Source organism: Antechinus flavipes, chromosome 2 (genome assembly GCF_016432865.1).
Source record: "Antechinus flavipes isolate AdamAnt ecotype Samford, QLD, Australia chromosome 2, AdamAnt_v2, whole genome shotgun sequence".
In the NCBI taxonomy this organism is placed as follows: Eukaryota; Metazoa; Chordata; class Mammalia; order Dasyuromorphia; family Dasyuridae; genus Antechinus; species Antechinus flavipes.
In genome coordinates this window covers 274,625,607-274,648,449 of record NC_067399.1, presented here as the reverse complement: position 1 = coordinate 274,648,449, position 22,843 = coordinate 274,625,607, and the positions used below count along the sequence as shown (strand labels likewise).

Genomic DNA, 22,843 nt, shown 5'->3' with positions numbered 1-22,843 from the left:
GGAAAATAAATAATAATTAATTGCTTAAAAACAGGTTTTTTAAAAGTTTTTTAAAAAAAGATCGAATACACTTTTTCTTTGTTTTTCTTGGGATTTCTTTGTCTATTTTCTTTCATAACAACTTACATGAAAATGTGTTTCATGACTACCCATGTATAATCTATGTCGAATTGCTTACCTTCTCAGTGAAGGGTGAAGGTGGAAGAAGACTATTCGGAACTCAAAATTTGAAAAAAGGAATTGTTTTTACTTGTAATTGAGAAAAAATAAATATTAAATTTTTAAAAATGAAAACCAATTTTTTAATGGATAATGATGCCTGGGTTCCCAGGCATCCCAACTTGGTCAAAAGAAATTGCATTTACTTCACCAAAAAGGGATTAGGGAATCAAGTTACATCAGCTATTCTAATAAGCGGTATCCATGACCTCCACACATAGGTTCACAACTTATTAAAGTCAATTCTTTCAGTGAAAATTTATCAAACTCCTATTACATGCAAAACATCTTACTGGGCACCAAGGGAGATAAAAAAGACTAAATTAATTCCTGTTGTCAGAGTGCTATATCTCACGGGCGGATAATACCAATGTAATGCAGATAATGCATTAAGTTCACCAAAAAGCACAAATGAAGCAGTAGGTAAGGTCTAGGTGGTAAAGAAAAGACCACAGCTAATCTTTCCTTCTCCTTATTCCCATATAAGGGGAAATTCTTGTTCTTACTGCGCACTCCCCCCACCCCCTACCCACTACACACACACAGACACACACACAGCCTGTAATTCAGATGATTTGTAGACCAGAACACTGAGATATCACATATAGACTCCTCTTCTCCAGAAAATGACAGTATTTCCAATATGGCCATCTGGGTCCCTAGAAATTGAGACCTCGCAGAGGAGAACTGGGAACCTGGCCAGGGCACTTTAAGATAGGCAGATGGAAGGAAATTAGGTAGTCTAGGGAACTCAAATATGAAGTGATTTTTTTTTTTCCCAAAGCATATATCTGACAACGTTACCTTCCTGCTCAATAAAATTCAATGGTTCCTTATTACTTTCAGAATCAAATAGGAACCCTCTCTTTGGCATTTTAAAGCTCTTCCCATTTCAAGGCCTTTACTTTTGAATCTTTCAAATCTTTCTCTCCTTCATGCCCTCCAAAATCTAGGGACAGCAAGTACCTTGAATACTTCAGCTCTCTTTTAGCATCACTGGCTGTCTCTGCTTGCCTGGAATACTCCCTTCTCACCTCCACCTCTTGACAACCTTAGCTTCCTTCAATTAGGTTAAATGCCATTTTGCCTCCTAAGCCACTTAAGCCTTGTTCTTTAAAGTTACTTTCCTTTTACTCTGTCTATATGTTTCTGTGGCTATTTATTTACATGCTTATTTCCCCATTAGAATGTAAGCTCTTTAAAGGTAGGGACTGTTTTTGTGTTATCTTTCTTTATGTACAAGTACTTAGCACAGTGACAGATAAATACATATTTGTTTATTAATAATATTCAAATCTATAAGTACATAGGAGACTTCAGTATCAAGTTTTTGTGTCAAAATTTCTGAGAGGGTTGCAAGACCAGAACTTAGTCATGAAGCACCATGAAAGACCATTCCCAAGATTTTCAAGTAAAGGACTTTGGTAGAAATGAAAGGAACAAGGAGACAATTAACAAAATATTCAACTTCATTCCAGTTTTGGAGGTGAAAGGAAAATAAGGGTTAGCAAATACAATAACTGAAGATTAGAGAATTCTTTACAGGAACTGGAAGGGGGAAAAAAGCACTATAGAAGTTCTCTCTGAAATGGGAGGGACAGAATTTATTGCTTGGATGGTAGAAAGAAGTTAGCCAATACCCCAAGTGCATTCTTTAAATGTCCTTCAATACCAGGGGAAAATATTGTGGCCAATTCAGTAATGAAGACTTTGCTGATACAGTCACTGGCAAAAAGTAAACAGAAACTTGGAAAATCTGAACATATGAAAATACTGGTCCTATGGACCCACCCAAGATCCTGTTTCACACATTCACCACTTTTTGAAGAGGGAAAAATGAGATTAGAGTTAGAATAAGAAATAATATGCATATTTCTTAGATCTTTTCCTAAGATCCTACTCTGAAACAAAATATTCTGATTTGAGGCTATGATAGTAGAATACAAGCTCTGGCAGGTTCCTACAAAGCTGGAAAGGATGAGTGCAAGTCCAATGACAAACCTTATATTTGTAATCTGTGGCCTAGTTTATCTAAATTTGGAGGTATTGCCAGCAAATTGATTTCCAAGTGACAAAATTTCCTTATATTTTAATTCATAAACAAGTTCTCAAAACCAAGCATTAATTAGGCAACTTCAGTTTGAATACAAATACAAATGTAAATTCAAACTTCCAAAAAGATGGTCCTTGGCAACTCAATTATATATCCAAGATGCTAAGAACTCTGTTATTACGGAAAGACAAAGACAAAAAATAGGGCATAAGGCAAGTGAAAAAGCAAATAAAATCCAAAATGCTCACAGCCCTTTGTTTTTTCTATCATGCTTACTGCCTACAGGTGAAGTGAAAACTAGATGTATTCTATAGCCAGTTATAAAGCCAGGATCCCAAGGAAGATTATTTTGAATTAACACAAGTCCTGAAATTCAGGCCTACAGCAGTTCTCCAAACAAAGGCAACAATAACAGCAATAGGTCTAGCTTTGAACTAAGGGGGTGAGGATAAAGATCAAGATAAATAAAGCCTTATCTCTGCTAATGTTTTCACAAGTAAGAAAACGAGTATGTAGGTACAGGTAACTAGTGGAAAAGAAAAATGTTAGTGGTCCCCAAAGATATCAGATATCTCTCAAAGGAAAGAAAATTGTGACACAAAATGTCCTAATTTATAGCGGGAAATTTGGAAAAGAGCAATGCTGTTAATTCCTTGTATGCTAGAAGCCAGCAGACCAAGAATAAGCCAATTTGTGACTCTACCAGCCTGAGCTATTTTAGGCAGCAGAGGAAAAGGTATTAGGTCCTAATGACAGAAGAGGAGCCTCCCAATTCTGCTGAGATTAGTTTTCTAAAGGCTAATGAAGACTTTAATTAAAAGGCCTGGGGACAATTCCTATTTTAGAATATTTGTTCTGAAGATATTAAGACATTCTACAAATAAATGTTTGATTTTTTTTCACTGACTCAGTGAAGCAAATATACATTCAGAGACAAGAAATAGATTCCGAAAAGGCTTGTCCAAGATTTCATATAGAAAAAATTCAGTCAGAGTTGCTGGAAGCCAAGGGGCTCAACTTTGTCCCCTATTCTAGTCAACAGGAAAAAAAAAAGCCCAGGAATGGGCCCTGAGTGTTAGTCACAGAAAACTAGCAATTCCCATAAGTCCCAAGAAAATTGGGTAGTAGAACACTGACTGAATCAGCATAGTGAAAATTGAATCTGACCAAAGAATTCATTATTCCTATCCCCTTAGGAAGCTTCTGCTAAATTATTAAAGCTTCTAGTGTCAGCTCTGAATCTAGGTCATTCAAAGTTAAATGACCATCACATCCTCTAGACCAAGAAGAGTTCTTAACTAGGGACCTGCAGATACATTTTCAGAGGGCCTGTGAACAAAGGTGAGAAAAAAATTATGCCTTTATTTTCAATAACTTTAGTTTCCTTTGTGATGCGGTATTTTATGTATTTAAAAACACTGAGGGGGGCGGGGAGAAGGAAGAAAGGAATATGCTAAGCACCTCCCAAATATTATCTGGCTGTGATCTTCATAACAACTTGATCCTCATTTTAGAGGTGAAGACAATAAGATGAAGAAGATAAACACAGGCTAAGTAACTTGCCCTGGATAGCTGGATTTGAACTCAGGTTTTCCTGACCCCAGGCCCAGTGCTCTACCCATTACACCACCTGGCTGCCTCAGAGAAGAGGTTAAGAGGCTTCACCAGACTTTAAAAAAGTCCATGGGACACAAAAAATTTGAGAACTTTTGTTTCAAGATCTATGGCTGTAATAGGGATTTTCCAGGGTAACTGACATTCATATTCTCTAGGACAAATGCCAAGAAACACAGTGTGGCATAGTGAACAATGCTGGATGAGATATCAGAAGACCTGGTTTTAAATCTTATCACTAACACTAATTGGCTATGTAATCAATTAAGTCACTTAATCCGTCTTCATCTTTAAAATGAAGCTGTTGAATTCAATGACCCTTAAGGTTACTGAGCTCTAATTCTCTCTGACCCTAACGGGTTAATAATACCTAAAGCATCTACTTTTTTGGAGTTGGCCTAAGACTGGAATGAAAGTGCTTGGCAATTCTAAAATTTTCTTTTGCCTCATTCTTAGATGTCATCTCTTAGACGACACAATACTGATATGGATACTCTAAAAGAGAAGAACTTTTAGTGGAAGAACCCACTAAAAAACCTCTAATTATGGACCCAGGTGATAAACTAGAAACATGCAGAGCACAGGCACCCAAAAAAGTGGCATGGGCTTTGAAGATTAAAAAGTTTCCTTCATCAGAGAGCAGAAAGATTCCAGAATATCACTAAGTACTTAAAAGTATAAAGCAATCAAATAATCAGTAATAACCTAAGTATATTTCAACCTTTCCTTTCTATGAAACCTACAAACCCTTCTTGAAGATATGACTAAATACCACCCTGTAACTCTGGGAAAATCAATACATTATGAAAAAGTGAGACTTGGAAGCAAGAGTCTAAAGCAGGGAAGGTACTTAGATGATTTTATTCTCCTACAGCCCCAAGAGACAGCATTTAACCTAAGTAAGATTAATAGTTTTTTTTTTAAACACATTGCTCTTCTCTCACAGTGCCATGATCTATTGTCCCCAATTCCTTATTGCAAAGATGAGAAATCTTTTTTCACTAGAAAACCAAAAGTAGTTCCAAAAAGTTCCCTTCAGGACAGTGGTCTATGTAATTATATACTCAATAATCAAAATCAAAATTCCAGTTTCTATTTGCCCAGATATGTATATTTATACTAACATGCAATAAAATGGCATTAAGTCACCAAAAGGAAGATTTCCCATCCCTGTCCTTATTGAATAAAATTTAAATGTTCCACACTGGAGAAGGGACCTCTGTTCAAACACCCCTTAACTCCTCCTCACAAGTTCAACAATTTCATTTTTCCATTACTTAACTAAAAAGACCCTTTCCTCCTCCCAAGTTGATATTATTATATTCTCGGTCCTTAACTCATCTGTTTTCACCTCTGCTCCGTACATGGCTTTCCTTTTTTCCTGGAATAGTCTCCCCTCCAGTCTTTTGTAATCCAGTATCCTTCATCTCCATATAATCTTTTTTTCAAAACTCACTCTCCTTAGAGAAGCTTGCCATGTTTAATACCACTTAACTTCCATTTTCCTCAGTATTCCTCCAACCCACATATTTAACTCATTTGCATTAACTGATAAAATACAACTGAAGAACACAAAGTTTCTCCAGTGTATCCTGTTTTCCCCGATTAAACTGGAAGCAATGAGGATAAGAGATGCTAGATCTTGTTTTCCTTTCCAGAGCTCCTTTCACAGTGCAAGACATACAATGTAAGCACTCATATATTCTGATTGAGCAAAAGTAGCTAAATGCACAACTTAACTGAGAGTATCAGTCTTCAGTTTTAATTTTTTTTTATTTAATAATTACTTTATATTGACAGAATCCATGCCAGGGTAATTTTTTTTTTTACAACATTATCCTTTGCACTCGTTTCTGTTCCGATTTTTTTCCCCTCCCTCCCTCCACCCCCTCCCCTAGATGGCGAGCAGTCCTTTATATGTTGGATATGTTGCAGTATATCCTAGATACAATATATGTTTGCAGAACTGAACAGTTCTCTTGTTGCATAGGGAGAATTGGATTCAGAAGGTATAAATAACCCGGGAAGAAAAACAAAAATGCAGATAGTTCACATTCGTTTCCCAGTGTTCTTTCTTTGGGTGTAGCTGCTTTTGTCCGTCATTTATCAATTGAAACTCAGTTAGGTCTCTTTGTCAAAGAAATCCACTTCCATCAAAATATGTCCTCATACAATATCGTTGTCGAAGTGTATAATGATCTCCTGGTTCTGCTCATTTCACTTAGCATCAGTTCATGTAAGTCTCACCAGTCCTCTCTGTATTCATCCTGCTGGTCATTTCTTACAGAACAATAATATTCCATAACATTCATATACCACAATTTACCCAGCCATTCTCCAATTGATGGGCATCCATTCATTTTCCAGTTTCTAGCCACTACAAATAGGACTGCTACAAACATTTTGGCACATACAGGTCCCTTTCCCTTCTTTAGTATTTCTTTGGGATATAAGCCCAATAGAAACACTGCTGGATCAAAGGGTATGCACAATTTGATAATTTTTTGGGCATAATTCCAGATTGCTCTCCAGAATGGTTGGATTCGTTCACAACTCCACCAACAATGCATTAGTGTCCCAGTTTTCCCGCATCCCCTCCAACATTCATCATTATTTTTTCCTGTCATCTTAGCCAATCTGACAGGTGTGTAGTGGTATCTCAGAGTTGTCTTAATTTGCATTTCTCTGATCAATAATGATTTGGAACACTCTTTCATATGAGTGGTAATAGTTTCAATTTCATCCTCTGAAAATTGTCTGTTCATATCCTTTGACCATTTATCAATTGGAGAATGGCTTGATTTCTTATAAATTTGAGTCAGTTTTCTATATATTTTGGAAATGAGGCCTTTATCAGAACCTTTAACTGTGAAGATGTTTTCCCAGTTTGTTGCTTCCCTTCTAATCTTGTTTGCATTAGTTTTGTTTGTACAAAGGCTTTTTAATTTGATGTAATCAAAATTTTCTATTTTGTGATCAGTTTTAATTTTTTTTATAATACCAATTCTGAAACTGTAAAGACTTTTCAGCTTTCAGAAGCTTTTACAGGTCTTCCACAGATTTCTCCAAAGTGGAGTCACTGCTTGCTATCTCAACTTTCTGATCATAGAAAACCCAGGAGCAGGAAGTAAGGAACAAGTAGCAACCTTTATTCTCTCCTATGTTGAATTCTCTATATTTAGGTGACCTAGGGACCAGAAAAGATTCCCTGATTGGCTCTGCTTCCAAAATCTAATTTTACATTCAAGTTTCAGATAAAGTAGATTCCCAGATTCTGCTAAAAGTAAGATAAATCCAAAAAGAGACAAATCCACATCACACTGGCTAATTTTTACCTGCTAATGAGCTGATTGTTTCTCAACAGTTGAGACAGATGAACATAGGAAATATAGAAGTCTCCTTCAGAATTTATTTCAAAACCATTTAAAATCTCATTTGGGCTGTCCTAATGCTACAATAAAACTATTGTCACTGATTTACCAGGGAAGTAACATGTGGATTTTATTTTCCTTCTTATCTTGAAAAGATGACAACATAGGGCCCTAGTATCTTCATTGGTAAATTTTCTTTTAGAACTAAATCCACAAGCACCACTAGAGTTCCCTCAGTAATCAATTACTATTAACATCTAATATCAGTATCTGTCAACTGCAGTATTTCATAAGCTGTTTGGATGATCATGAGATTCTCAGCATAAATATGGAGTTTCTGGTCAATATATTTTTTAAAGTCTTTAGCAATTGCCAGATATAAAAGACTATTTTTCATCTTCATGTCAGCTGATAGATCCTGGTCTTTAGGAATACAGTCACACAAAAGCAGCTGCTATTCTTTTAGACACTGAAGACCTTTTCTAGTAGTCCCCATTTACGCAGAACACTGCCTCGCCCTTTTTGATCAAAGGTACACAAACTTTCTATAACCATGTGGCTCTAGATTAGGGAAAGCTACAATAAGATTTCAAATGTGGATTTCCAAGATCTGTATTAAATTCTCTTCCAGAAAAGAACCAGAAAGTGGAAATTTCCACAGAGCTTCCAAACTTCTAGGGCAAAAATGAAATCAGCATCATACTACTTGCTAATTAAGCTCCTTATATAAAGTCCTCCAAATTTCACTATTATCAGCCATCACACACAGGATAGAGATAGGTTTGTAAATGCTGATCATTTCCAAGCTACTTGTCAAGGATCTACACTAGTATTTCTAAAGATAAGTCAATATTCACAAAAATCTGATATAAACAAATAAATAAGATCATAAGACCATAGAGCTAGAAGGAACCTCAGAAGTCATGTAGTTTAAGAAACTGAGAGACTTAAGGAAACATAAGTAATTTAGTCAAAGGTACCACAAAGTGGAATCAGTTGGAATCAAATTTATATTTATAGCGATCACAGCAAACTGCATTGGAGAGTAACAATTCTCAAAACAATAGCAGTACAAAAACTCAGGGTCAGTTTCAATCCAGGGCAGTTTCTTTGGTAAAATACACAGAAAGGCCGTTTACTCACTAAGTCCAAGTAAGGTTCTCCTAAGGCACAGGGATCTGAACAAAGCTCTCTTAAAACTCTACCACACTGGAGAGTAGAGCACTAAATCACTAGCTGCCAGATTTGCTGACCCAATGAAGAGATGCAGGCAAAGCAATAAAATATAGCTGTCTCAAAACACCTCTCCCTGTAGCAGTTTTTCTGCCTCACAGAGCTGTTGTATTTACAGGCCTAATAAGACGCAAAAGTCTAATCTGATCCTGTGGAACTGAACCTCTGGTTTTCCTCAAGGATCAAACTTTACTCTACTTTGGCATTCCCAAGATTGCCCGTCCAGCAAATGTGTCCAGCACATGAAGCAGAACACAAAACGAAAAGAGAGGGAAGAAATGAAAGGGCTAACTTCAAGGTTTAATTCCCAGGATCCTTTTGTAGCCAGAGGTTTTCAGAGCCCTCTTCTCCTCCAGACTCTGAAATGAGATAATTACTACACTTTGCTGATAGGTAGCAAAGAGACTATTTCCACTTTCTGATGGGCATCAACTCTATCGTGCCAGCAGAAACCAGGCAGATTCCTTTTCGATTTTCTTTTGTTCCGAATTTCAAATTTCGTTTATGTTTTGGCATAAATTAGCCGGAAGTTCAGAAGCTGTTACCAAGGAGAGCACCTGAACTCCAAGCCAAACCCCCAGGCCAAATGTTTTCATAATCCTCTTCCTGCTGCATAGAATTCTCACCTGCTCCTCCGCAGCCCTCGGGAAAGACTGCATTAGTCACAGCTCAGTTTCTAAAAGGGCACGCAAGCTACCACTATCCCCTCCCAGGAAGGGAAACTGAGTCACCACAAGACAAGCAGCTTACCCAAGCACACTCAATCTGCAGTGAGGAGACTATGACTGGAAATCAGAACGCCTTACTCCCATTTCTCTACAGTGATCTTAAGTCTCAGTCTCTCCACCCGGTCCACCTCCTAATCTTTTCTTGTTCCCTCCAGAAAGTGAACCAGACCTCACCTTGGTGCTGATATCCTCCCTCCGGCTACCAGTCTTGCTCCTGCGCAATTTTATAGATGGGGACCTGAGTAAGTTCTTGATCCGGCTGGTTATGGTGGAACCTTCCATAGACATCATGATGAGGGAACCCCGAAAGGCGCAGGGGTTCAGGCGGATCCCCAGCCTCGGCACGCGCTCCTCATTCCATAGGGTCTTCGGATCTGGCCCAGCAGCGACCTAGATGGGCGGGGGTCATTACATCAGCCCGGCCCCGGCCTGGCTCTGCGGTATTTTCTACGCTACACCCCGGCCCGCAGTGAGCTGCCAAAACGTCAGAAGCGAAGACGCGGAGGGGAAGGGGAGAAGCCCAGAAACCCCGAGAGAGTGAGCAAGCCCTCAGGCCCGCACATCAGTTAGTGCCCGGAGGGAGCCCGGGGTGATTCCCGCGAATGTTCCCATGGCAACGCGCGGCAAGGGGTGGAATGAGGGGGAGCTGAAGGGAGGGGGGGCAGCGGAGCCGGCCCGAGCAGCCCCAAGACCCCGGCCCAGCGCCGGCCGCTCTCATCTCCCCCTCCCCCTCTCCCGAAACCGCTCCTACCCCTTCTTCGTCCCCGTCCCCCTCCCCCGGCTTCTCCAGAATCCCTGGCCTCCGGTCAGCGGCCCCCACACACACCCCCTACACTCAGAGGCCCCTCCCCTCCTCACCAGCCCCAGGAATCGGAGACTGTCCCGTTCGCAGGTCCCTCGGGCATCGCGGTCGGAACTCCTGTTTCGCCGCAACTGCGGCTACAGGCAGCTATGGCGGCACAGACGGCTCAAAACGCGAACGGCGGCTGCATCCGAGACTCCCTCCCTAGGGGTGCTGGTGCCGGGAGGGGGCGGGACCACCAGGGGAGGAGCCAACGAGGGGGAGGGGCCAGCAGGGAGGGAATGGAGCAGCAGGGAGAGGGACGGTCTTCTCTTAGGAGGTGTTGCGGAGGCGGGGTTTGAAGAGAGAGACCTGGCTTGAAAGGACAGAGCAGGAGGGAGACTGGACCCAGAGAGAAACGTGAATAAAGTTACGGGGAGAGTTTTGCAGCAAATGCAAATGTGGGAAGAGACCTTAAAAGTCCAACGGAGCCCATTATTTTATAGGAAAGGAATTTGAGGCTTAGAAATAGGTAGCTATGTCTGGGATTTGGACACTATACGGCAAGACGTATTATCTGCCCCCTGCTGGCCACTAAGGTTACTTTATTCATAGGCCCTATCTCGAAAGCATGCCCCAACCCCTCTTCACCCCACCATCTGCGAAGACTACCACGCGTTGAGAGGGGCAGAACTGTTTTTTAGGCGGGGAAGGACCTTTCTGATAAGCGGAAAGTGAGAGTCCAGTTGTCAAAAGGAGGTTCATAGAACCTGGCTTCAGGAATGGGGGGAGGGGGAGAGAAGAGGAAAGTTGGAATGGGGTATGCTGTAAATGTAGTTCGCTCAGTCATGCTAATGGAGGAAGGTTGCACCCCACATGTGTAGGCTGCAGCCTGTTTCAGAGTCTCTTGTTCAATTTGGGACGCAAAATTGAAGCAAAATTTCGAGGCTGAAGTAGATGACGTCAAAAGACGACGTGGAATGAATCTGTACTCCTTCTGTGGCTCATTACCGAAAGCTGGAATTTAGTGTGCTTGGAACAAACCTACCGACCGCCTACCGGTAAGATTCCTCCGCTTTGACAGTTCCTCAAGCCAATCAGAACCCGGTGGACCTGTTACTTGCATAGGGCCTGCAGAGAGGCCAAAGGAGAGCTTCAGAAACTATTACTGGATTTTTGAGTGATATTTAGTTGGTATGCCCACCTGCCAGAATAGGCCTAGATAAATCTAGGAGTCCCAGTACCTAGAGTTTACCCAGAGAGAAAAACTGGCCCCCAAAATATTAGATGACTCTCACTTTAATTTCTACCCAAGTATGATTTTCTCTAGGTAAAATTAAGCACAATTTAGTTTCATATCAGTTAAATCAACGAACAAGCATTTATTAAGCATATTATATACCAAGTATTAGACTGAAGACAAAAGGAAAAGGGGAGGGCAGAGGGTGAGATGGATAGTTATGGAAACAACAAACATGAATTTGGATAGACTTTCATAGCGGAGAATAGAAGGGTCTGGTCTGTTGTGATCTGCAGGTGAAGAGTTGGACATGACTCAACATGTCAAATGTCAGAGATTTAAAAATATATATCTACATCTCTCTCTCTATATATATATGCATATACAGATACATACACACACCAGAGACAACAGAGAAGCTGGCCAGTAAGTCAGGAAAACCTTTCTGTCATGCTGGAGGGCAAGTCCATGTCTCCCCCGCTCTCTGATTATATATTTTAGAGGAGACCACCTAAATAAGATAGTACTTGAAGGAAACTAAAGATTCCTAGAAGCATTAAACCAAAGACCAAAAGGCATTAAACATTTTATGCCAAACCCTCAGGGAAACCTAATGAAAGAGAGAAATATGGTGACAAGGACATTTTGGTATGGAAATTTATAAGGATGATAGATACATAAGGACTTTGGGGAATAGATTGACTTTTCCAGGAGTAATAACAAGGATTTATTTACTTTTCATTCCAGAACTGGCAAAGAGAGGGAAGTGATGTAATTGTTCATGAGATTGCCTAAATCAGATATAGTGGGCAACTGAGGCAATTACTCTCCAGGCAAAAGTTCTAGTCATGAAAAGATCAAGTCAGATTTCAGAGCTGTACTACATCTTGGCCTAGGGGAAAAAAAATATGGGATGGATTATCTAGGGAACATAAAATACTATCTGATTGGAGTGTAAAGTTTGTAAAGGAAACATAGGGACAGGAATTGTATGGAGAACATATATGGATGCACAGGAAACTCATTTTAAAATTAAGGATGTGTTCAGAAGATTAAAAAAGGCAGATATGTGTTCAGAAGATTAAAAAAAGGCAGATATCAGAATAAATATAACACAGGGCATCATCTTATAAAGTCCTGGCAATAGTGTTCAATCTCATAATGAGCTGAAACAGGTTAGAAAAGATAAAAATAGCAAAAAGTTGAGTTTTTTTTTTTTTAAATATGTATACTGGAAAGAGGAATTTAGGTTAGGATTTCTATTTGGGTTGAATGGGATGATTATAACTGACAACAAAGGTCAGAGCTACTCAGTCCTCCTTTTGTACTGGAAATTCCAAAACAAAAATAACAGGAAGCTGATAGCCATGAGAATGAAATAAAAAGAACATAAAATTACTTTTAATAAATTCAGGTCATTTGGCATATACCAACTATATCCTCATTTACTGAGGTGGATGTGATTTCTAAAAATTCATGGAAAACAGGAGAAGGTATCATGACCTTTTAATAGTAAAACAAAGCAAATGCCTTGATTAAAAAAATTATAGGGTCTGAAAAGTCTTATGTGCCAAGGAACTTGACTCCAGTTATTAGGAAAAATCTAAGATATGGAAAATGAAAATTCAAAAAAGGAAGCAGTGATTACAAAGAGTTAATGTGACTTTGGTTAATGTGATGTCAGATTAAATTTATTTCCTTTTTATGCTGTTACTAAACTTTTGGGGAACTAAGTGGTGCAGTGGATAAGAGCACTAGGCTTGAAATCAGGAAGACTCATCTTCCTGAGTTCAAATCCATCCTCACTTAACCAGCAATGTGACTCTAGCAAACCCTGTTCGTCATCTGTAAAAGGAGCTGGAGTAAACGGCAAACCATTCTAGTAATGATGCAGGTTGTGGTCCCTTTAAAAATTGACTTATTCCTTTCTGATTGCCAACCCTTCCTAGGATGATTATCAATCCAGGAAGCTAGGACCTTTGATTCACAAATCCTGGTCCCTTTGAATTCCAAAAGAAGATCTGATCCAACTTGGGCTCTCCCAGCCCCCATTCTAATGATCTGCTCAGGTTTCCCAACCCCCACCACGCAGATTCAAACCCCCTGCTGAAATCCAGTGAGGAGCCAACTTGGGACTCCACCCACAGGGTCCCTTTAGCTGACTCATTGTTAAGCTGGAATTCTCTCTTTGCAGAGGTTCCAAACATGCCAGCCTGGCATGCCAGAGATCTCTTTCCGCTGGAATCCTGTTTCTGGTGTCCTCTTATCTCTTTATCCTTTCCTATTTCCTTTACTATACTTTAACCTTACTTCCAAACCCCATAATAAACCTCTTACCTTTTCAGGCCTGTAAATTCCTTTGCAGGAACTCATGCTGCTTCTAGACCTCATTTAACTCCATATCCTTTGCCAGATCCAAAGGGGTTGCAGGGGAACTCTATTTGACTCCCAGTACCCCGAACCTGCCACTAGACCTCAATTAAACCCTAATTTCATTTAAGCACCCCATATCTAGACCTCATCAGTACCACTACTAAATAGAGGGGAAAAAAGGACAAAATCAGCAAATTGAGATCTCAAATGAGGACATAAATGTATGTTTATGCATACAGATCCAAATATTTGATAAAAAGCATCCAAGGAGAAAAAGGACATAGATGAACTAAACAATAAGACAATTAGAAGGATTTAAAACTGATTAAATGGAACTCTTCAGTGGAGTACCTTAGGATTCTATGCTTGACCTGGTGCTGTTTAAATCCTTATCAATGACTTAAATAGGAAATAGAATGGTCATTAAATTTGCAGATGAAAAAGTTGGGATTGATCAACAAATTGGTTGATGGTCATATCCAGAAGGTATCTTGACAGGCTATATAGCATTAGGCTGAACATGATAAACATAAGGTCTTAATACTGATTCAAATAATCAACACAAGTATAGGATGGGGATAGCATGGCTAGATAAGTTTACCTGAAAAAAATAATCTGGATGTTTTAATGTAGTGTTAATATGAGTTAGCATCATTAATATTTGACAGCCAAAAAGAAACTAATGTATTCTTGGGTTTAAAGAACCTAGATATCAATCATAAGCAGGTGATATTCTCCCCCTATCCCCTACACACACACATCTTTCTTGCCCTGATCAGACCACATCTATACCATTGTGCTTAGTTCTGGGGATGACATTGATAAAAGAGGAGATCATCCAGAGAACCAGATTGACAGAGTCTACTCATATGAGGATTGGTTGAAAAAACTAGGGATATTTTATTTATATAAAAGAACACAGAGATGTGGTAGCTATATTCATGTATATAAAAGATTGTTAGGAGAAGAATTAGGTTTGTTCTGTTTGGCTTTATTCAGCAGAAATGAGTAATGGGTGCATGTTCAGAGAAAAATTTAGGTTTAATGTCAGGAACAACTTTTAACAATTAGAACTATCCTGGAATGTGCTACCTTAGGAGGTTGTAGATTCTGCCCCACCACATCTCCCCATCAGAGGTGTTCAAATAATAAATTAGCTTTAGTACTTTAATTTTGCAAAATACATAAGCTGTCTTCTTTGACTCTCACAACTAATTCAATAAGATTAGGTACAATTATCTCCCCTTTACAGATAAACAGGCTTCCAAATTAAATGACTTGGTTGATAAGTGTCTGAGGCAGAATTTGAACTTAAGATCCTCTTGTCTTCAATTCTGGGCTAACCAAGAAATAGAAGTATGTCTAATTGTCAAGAATGCTATAATTAATGGTCAGATCTCTCCTTTAGGAATTTCAATTTGGTAGCTATGTAAAAAATGGATTGGAGAGAAAAAAAATAGATGAGGGATGATTAGGTGGCTATAGGCAAGGAAGGAACCAATTAGTAAAAAATGAAAGAGGTCCTGGAATCTTGTGATGTGAAAAGGCGGAAAGATGTGAGAGATGTTGGGAGGTGGAATCAATAAGACTTGGCATGCATACCCTTTGATCCAGCCATGCTACTACTGGGCTTATACCCCAAAGAGATATTAAAGAAGGGAAAGGGACCGATATGTGCTGAAATGTTTGTGGCAGCCCTGTTTGTAGTGGCTAGAAACTGGAAATTGGATGCCCATCAATTGGAGAATGGCTGGGTAAATTGTGGTATGTGAATGTTATGAATACAGAGAGGCTTGGAGAGACTTGCATGAACTGATGCTAAATGAAATGAGCAGAACCAGGAGATCATTATACACTTCGACAACGATATTGTATGAGGATGTATTCTGATGGAAGTGGATTTCTTTGACAAAGAGACCTGAGTTTCCATTGATAAATGATGGACAGAAGCAGCTACACCCAAAGAAAGAACACTGGGGAAACGAATGTGAACTATTTGCATTTTTGTTTTTCTTCCCGGGTTATTTTTACCTTCTGAATCCAATTCTCCCTGTGCAACAAAGAACTGTTCGGTTCTGCAAACATATATTGTATCTAGGATATACTGCAATATATCTAACATATATAGGACTGCTTGCCATGGGGTGGGGTGGGGGAAGGGAGGGAGGGGAAAAATCAGAACAGAAGCGAGTGCAAGGGATAATGTTGTAAAAAAATTACCCTGGCATGGATTCTGTCAATATAAAGTTATTATTAAATAAAATAAAATAAAATATTTAAGAAATAAGATTTGTTAAGTGAATGAATATGGAAATGAGAAAAGTCAAGGTTTGGAATAATAGTGGTGCTCTTAACAGAAATAAGTAATTTAGAACAAAAGATGGTTTTAAAGTTCTTAAGAATTCTGATTTGGACATGTGGAATTTGAAATGTTTTTTTAAATGACATCTAGTAGACAACTGGAAAGTCAAAACTAGAAATCAAGAATTGAAGGTAATATGTCTAAACTTAGGAGTTATCTGCATAAAGACAATTGAATTTGTTTATTTCTCAGTCATTTCAGTTGTCAACTCCTGATTTCATTTGGGGTTTTCTTGGCAAAGACACTGAGGTGATTTGCCATTTCCTTCTCCAACTTATTTTACAGATTACAAAATGAGGCAAACAAAATTAAGTGATTTGCCCAGGATCATACAGCTAGTTATTTCAAGCTACATCTGAATTTAGGAAAATCTTCCTGAGTACAAGCCTGACATTTTATCCATTGCACCACCTAGCTGCCCCAAATACAGCAAACTTAAGTTAATGACACCACTACTAAAGAGGAGGGCTCAAGACATAGCCCCTGGGGAACCCCCATAGGTAGGAACAATGGCATGGATAATTCTGTTAAGATAGAGAAATTCAAAGATTTCTTAATCCATCAGCTAGGAGAAAGCCAGAAGAGCAGGAAGTGGCCAATGGATGTAAGTGCAGTTTATAAAGACTGAGAAAAGGCCATTAATAGGCATCAGTGAAGTTTTAATTTTGGTGGGACAAAATCCAGATCACAGACTTGTGTGAATCTTGTGTTCTCTCAGGTGAAGTAAAGCCTTTCCTGTTTTTAATAGGTTATTGGCCAAAGTGTTTTCATAGCAGCCAACAACCCTGGTGAAGAAAAGACATACTAAGCATAGAAGAGCCTATAAAACAACCCTCCCTTTCCTATTGGAATTGATTTCAAATTCTAGTCTACATAATTTGATATTGAACAAGTCACAAATTTTCTTGCTCCATTTACTAATCTACAAAATGAGCTTGCTGTCTTAGATCACCACCAAGTTCTCTCCAAGTCCAAAATCTCAAACCATTTACATGATATTTTACATCCTATCTCTGTATATCCTCCACATATCGAATCCTTCCCCAAAGCTCAGCTCAAATGCTGCCTCCTAAATAATAGCTATTATGACTTAATGCAATTAAGAAAAATTAGAATGCCAAGTTGTCAAAACTGTTATTAATCCATCATAGTTGGATTTACAACGCATGAAGGTAATGTGAATTGTCTGGAAAAATTGTGAATGGTTCTAAATGCCACACTTTTGTACAATATCCTAGAGGAAATTTTTAAAGTATGGAAGCTTTTTGAGCTGGAGTGTCAAGATACCTTTTCTTTGCTCCTTACTTGTAAACTCCTATTGTTTTCTCTCCCCATGTCCAAACTTACCTGTATATTGGAAAATTCTACAAAGGTTACTTGCCAATTAATCCATCTTTACATGGGGGATGGGAAAAAGAAATGAGGATTAGACCTAATGTGTGCCATGAACTGTTAAGTTAGGACTTTCACAGTGTTTCTGAGAAGCAGCAGAATTAGTGTGGGAATTGGAGAACAAGAGAGTTCATTACCACTCACAATAAACCATCTGAACCATCTGATGAAAGATCCAGACCTTGTGCCGATATATCAACAGGCCCTTCTTAGTCCCAAATTAATCTTTGTCCACTCTGTCCTTATATCATAAAAAAGGTAGAATAGCACTTCAGATAGATTGGCCGGATTTCTTCCTAAGTCTGTCATCTCTGGATAGATTTCATCCAGAGCTGGTATAAAGTCATCTCACAATGCAACATTTATAAAACACCTTCTAAGGGCTAGTTACTTTACTAAGCACTGAAGATTAAAAAGAATAAACAAACAAATCTGCCCTCTAAGAGCTTGCAATTTAATGGGAGATGACAACATAGATAAGAAAGCTGAAAAGCTGAGATGGGGATGGAGAAGAAATGATGGAATCAAAAACCAGCAACTGTTGGGAAATAAGGAATTGGCTGAGGTTCCTGTTTAAAATCTCCATTCAGGAGTAGTTTTTTGTCCAACTTCTAATTAGAAGGACAGAGGCAACTGAGAGTACTTAAGTGGTACCTTGGGCTGAAGCAAACTCTATAAAGCTTGGTAAGCTTATCCTAATCAGAAATGATAGAACTGAAACCAAGCAGGTGGGAAATGAAGTTTTGGTGTTTCCTAGGGGCAAAATAATTTAGGGTAAATTGCAGCCCTTAAATGGTGGGGCTGTAGACACAAATTATTAGGAGCTGAAAAACAGTTAACAGACTTGTTACCTGGGTTCAAATTCATCTCCGACATACAGTTGTTCTGCTTCTGGACAAAGCTCTCAGGCCCACAAGGCACTCTAAATATCAATTGCAGGAAACTGTCAATCTGCATTGGTATAAATTTGCTCATCCAGCGTTCTTTATACCATTGAAATTTACCAGCCTGAACAGGAGCCAGTGTGATCAAGAAATTATTTCTTTTAAGGAAATCTAATTTGTAGCATATTTACATGTTTCCTAAGTACTGTCCAGAAGACATTAGCTTACATGTTTCCCTGTGGAGATACCTGTTTCAGGGCAAATAATTTCAATGGTAACCAATTGTGCCACCACGTGTCACTTTTTGGGTACTACAGGTTTCCCTCCACAGATTTTCAATGGAGGTTCTTAACATGATTTCTATGTACTTTTAACTAATTGAATGTGATTGATTTCCTTTATAATCCCATTTTATACATTTTAAATTAATATTCTGTGAAGAAGCCTACATACAAATGACTCTATGACACAATAAATTGTTTTATTTGTAGTAATACCTATTTGTAGGTATACTCATAGAGGCAATGCCAAGGTCCTACGATAAAATTAATACTGATCTTTATCCACAAACGGTCTAAAGATGAAACCCATCAGAACAATGGATTCTTCTATCCCCATATTTTTCTAATCCAATAAAAATTTTCAAAGATATGCCACCAAGAGATTTCTGCACAAATTATTTCTTAGAAATAACTCGTCACTGGCTCAGTATGAATTCAATATTGTCCCCTATCTGCCTTCTGTGTACCTTACCTTAGAGCTACCTTAAAACAACCATAGCATAATAACCTAAAAAAGCACTTGACCAATTTTGTCTTTTTGTTTTTATCTGTTCTAAATGCATAGTGTCTAATAGTCTAAGATTTCAAGTGTATTGGGATTTTATGTAATTCTATTTAACATTATACTTGAATAGATATAAATTTTGCTAATTCATACCATGAAAAAACTATTGGTTCACTAGATTTTGGAAAACTGCAGGCTGTAGTCAACAATCACTCTCTGGCTTGACAAATATTTATTGACAAAATACTGCAGGAAAGTGCTTATGATTAAAAATAGGCTGCATCTTGTAAGGCTTTCAAATCCTTTTAGGAATTCACTTAACACAATAAGGTTTAAAGAAGGATTAGTAAAAAATGAGAAGTTCTCAAGTCTCAAATATCAGTGCTTAATGTGTATAATCAATAATTTCCTACTGCCACCACAAAATTTCCAAAACATATTCTTTATGTAAATGATTTTGCCACTTAGTCCTGAGAAGTGGTCCAATGTCCCCTCGGTAACCCAATCTCTGGGTCAGAGCTGAATTTGAACCCATTTTTTCTCCCTATCATTTACAAAAATGATCAAATAAGTACAAAGTAATTCTGGAGGGAAAGGCACTAAATACTTGGGTGTTGAGGCAGTAAGAGCTGACAGTTGATTAGGTAAGGAAGAGTGAGTTTAAGGATGTCTCTTAAGGTTGTGTACCTGGGTGACCAGAAGGATGATGGAGCTTTTAACAGAACTGAGTTCATAAGTTCTTGGGGGTAAGGGGAAGCAAGAAAGAATAATTCCATTTTGGACAGAGCTTGAGATGGGATACAGTTGAACAAAAGCCCATTATGTTGTGATAGGAGTTCAAAAATGATTAAGGGAGGGAAGGGAAAAAAGGTGTGTGTGTGTATGTGTGTGTGCGTGCGTGTATGTATGTCTAAGTGGGATGGACAAGAGGCCTTCTCAGAAAATTGACCTCCCCCTAGTTTAGGACTACAATTCCAAGGAAAAACCTCTTGCTTAATCCCACACAAACCACTTTGTAATCAATCTATAGTCCCCTTGTTCTTGTATCCTGAGGGTGAAGTGGATTCTTATGATAGTGAGCTCTAATACTAAACCAGAGACAGCTGGGGCCCAAATTCAGGGTACCAAAAACTCTCCTCTGTTGCCTGTACTTTGTTTCACTCTATAAGATTATGCTGGTGGAGGCCATACCCTTTTCCTGAAGGAATTGAATAAACTTCTTTCTGCTCTGGATCTGAGAAGCTTCTATTTGAATTATTTTGGGTTAATGGTCACTGTCCCACACGAGTGATTTTTAAAATTTATTTGCTCACAATATTCCTGAATCAGGTGCTGTCATTGTCCTTACTTTACAGTTAAGGAAACTGAGGCAAAAGATAAAATATGCCAGGGTGTCTGGGATCATACTTGAACTCTGGTCTTCCTGACTCAAAACCCAGCAACTTTATCCACTGTGCCATATAGCTTAGCTGACTATGCTTGGATGTATAGATCTGAGCAATTTCTGCTGAGAGAATGAAACACATGGGAGATGATGGAAGTCACCAAATCAGAATGTAGTAATACAGTGTCTTAAGACAAAATCTTGCGTTAAAAGAGCTGGAAAGATGTGCACAGTGATCCAGAAAAGGCAATAGCATAGCCTGAGAACCAGGAGAGAACCCACAGGAATTGGACAAGTGTCAAATGCTACAAAGTCAAAAAATGGGACTGGAAATGGCCATTAAGAAATCATCATTAATTTTGAACAAAGTAGTTTCAGTTAAGTGATAGTCAGAACCCAGACTTCAAAGGGCCTAGAATTAAGGAAGCTTTTGAAAAAATTTAAAAAATTATTCCTAGGATTCTCACTGGAAAAGGGAAAGATATAAGAAAATAACCTGAATAAGGAATAAGTCTAGAGTCTACAGAGTGGATAAAATCATGTAGAAATCTTCCAATACAGAAAGTGATGTACTTGAACACTTACAAAGAGTACCTCTTCAGAGACTGAAGGAATAGTTAGTAAATGATGTTAAGGATGATGAGATTTGAAAGTAGATGGTTTTAGAAAAGTATGAGGTAAAATCCTCAACCTGGGGAAAGGGGTAGATGGGAACCTAGAACAACTTTTGTTCAGCATGGACTATGCAATCAATTAGTAATAAGTCAATTGTCTTACTACTATAGGGACCCAGTTGAGATTAGCAAATTAGTATTGGATTTTTCCATTCCTCATTCCTTTCTGAGAACCTGAAACCTAAATGGCTTATTAGAACAATTCTTCTACTAAAATGCAAATTCCTTGAAGGCTAGACTTTTTTGGGAGGAGAGGGAGGGTTTATCTTTGTACAGTGCTGGCCAGGGCCCAAGTACACAGCATGTCTTTCATAACAGCTTGTTGAACACTGAATTAGGAGAACCAATTCCTTACTACATTACCCAATTCAGTTCTGCCGTTTGTGGATATTAGGAACACTTTTATCATTCTATCATCTTGTCTAGTATTTCTTAATAAGAAAGAAGAGATAGTCCCTTCATTCAAGAATACTTACAAAATAATGAACTTCTAATCATGATAGGCAGTCTATACACCATACACAGATTCTGACAAAAGGAATTTGGAACCAAAGAAGAAAGTTGTACCCTAGGTAACAATTTAATTGTGGCACTTTGGAATTGATTCAATGAATGGGCAATTATGGAATGATTTCAACTTGAATGAGGGTTTCTACAGTGGAATGGTAGATGATTATCCTTTGCTTTATCATCTGTAATTTAAATGAAATCATAGCCATGGGAAGACAAGCAAACTACTAGTGTAGCTATGAAATCGCGTAACTATTCTAAAGAGCAATGTGGAATTTCTTACAAATAACATGACTAAAATGCTCATAACCTTTAACCCAGACATTCTAATACTGGACTTATTACGAGGTCACTGATAAATTTTCCACATTACACCAAAATACTGACAACATTAGAAACATACACGTTCATATACACGAATAGCACAGTATAAAAAGTATGAAATACTGTTAATAAATAATGTGATGAAGTGACAAAAGAATGAAATCGAGCCAAGATAACATACACGATTGACTACAACCAATAAAAATGGAAAGAATAGAATGTTGTTAAATTATAAAGAAAAATATGCCTTGAAAGAAGAGATGGGGAGGTTCATGGGTGTTACACATTGCACAAGTTTTTCAATTTTATTTTAATGTACTGATTGAGCTGATTTTCTTCCCATTGACTACAACCAATAAAAATGGAAAGAATAGAATGTTGTTAAATTATAAAGAAAAATATGGCTTGAAAGAAGAGATGGGAGGTTCATGGGTGTTACACATTGCACAAGTTTTTCAATTTTATTTTAATGTACTGATTGAGCTGGTTTTCTTCCCATTTTGTTTTGGGGGAAATGTTATATTATCTGACATGACAATAGAAAACTTCAATCACATATCAAAAAACTTGCTTGCAAATGACAAAATCGTAAGATTCAAAAAGATAACATAGGTTGGAATACTGGTGCTAGTAAAATGAAATTTAATCCAATGCTCATGTACAAAATAGTAGAGGATCTATATAGCAATCTGTCTGTAAAAGAACTAGAAAACTTAGTGGAATGCAAGTGTAATGAATTAACAAAAAGTATGATATAATTCATGACACCAAGGAGAATGTAGTCTCCGATTTAATTCAATGTAAGGAAGACTTAATTAGAAAACAAGGAATAAATGAGCTCTGGAATTAATTCTCACTTGAATTCTTTAAATAAAAACTAAATAATCATTAGGTAGGGATATTCTAGTACTGAGT

General features: G+C 38.2%; 1 protein-coding gene across 3 annotated transcripts in view; it reads right to left on the bottom strand.

Moving 5' to 3' along the window:
- MAPKBP1 (mitogen-activated protein kinase binding protein 1) overlaps window positions 1-10,197 on the bottom strand; it is a 79,476-nt gene extending 69,279 nt beyond the window's left edge. For 2 of the 3 annotated variants that reach the window (XM_051977126.1, XM_051977127.1), the window contains exons 1-2: window positions 10,077-10,197; window positions 9,393-9,608 (exon numbers count right to left, since the gene is read on the bottom strand). In XM_051977126.1, coding sequence (XP_051833086.1) covers window positions 9,393-9,509 — 117 coding nt within the window. In that variant the 5' untranslated portion in view covers window positions 9,510-9,608; window positions 10,077-10,197. Of the gene's footprint in view, window positions 1-9,392; window positions 9,609-10,076 lie in introns of those variants that run through there. The other variant, XM_051977129.1, reaches the window with a different exon arrangement.
- Between the last annotated feature and the right edge of the window lie 12,646 nt (window positions 10,198-22,843).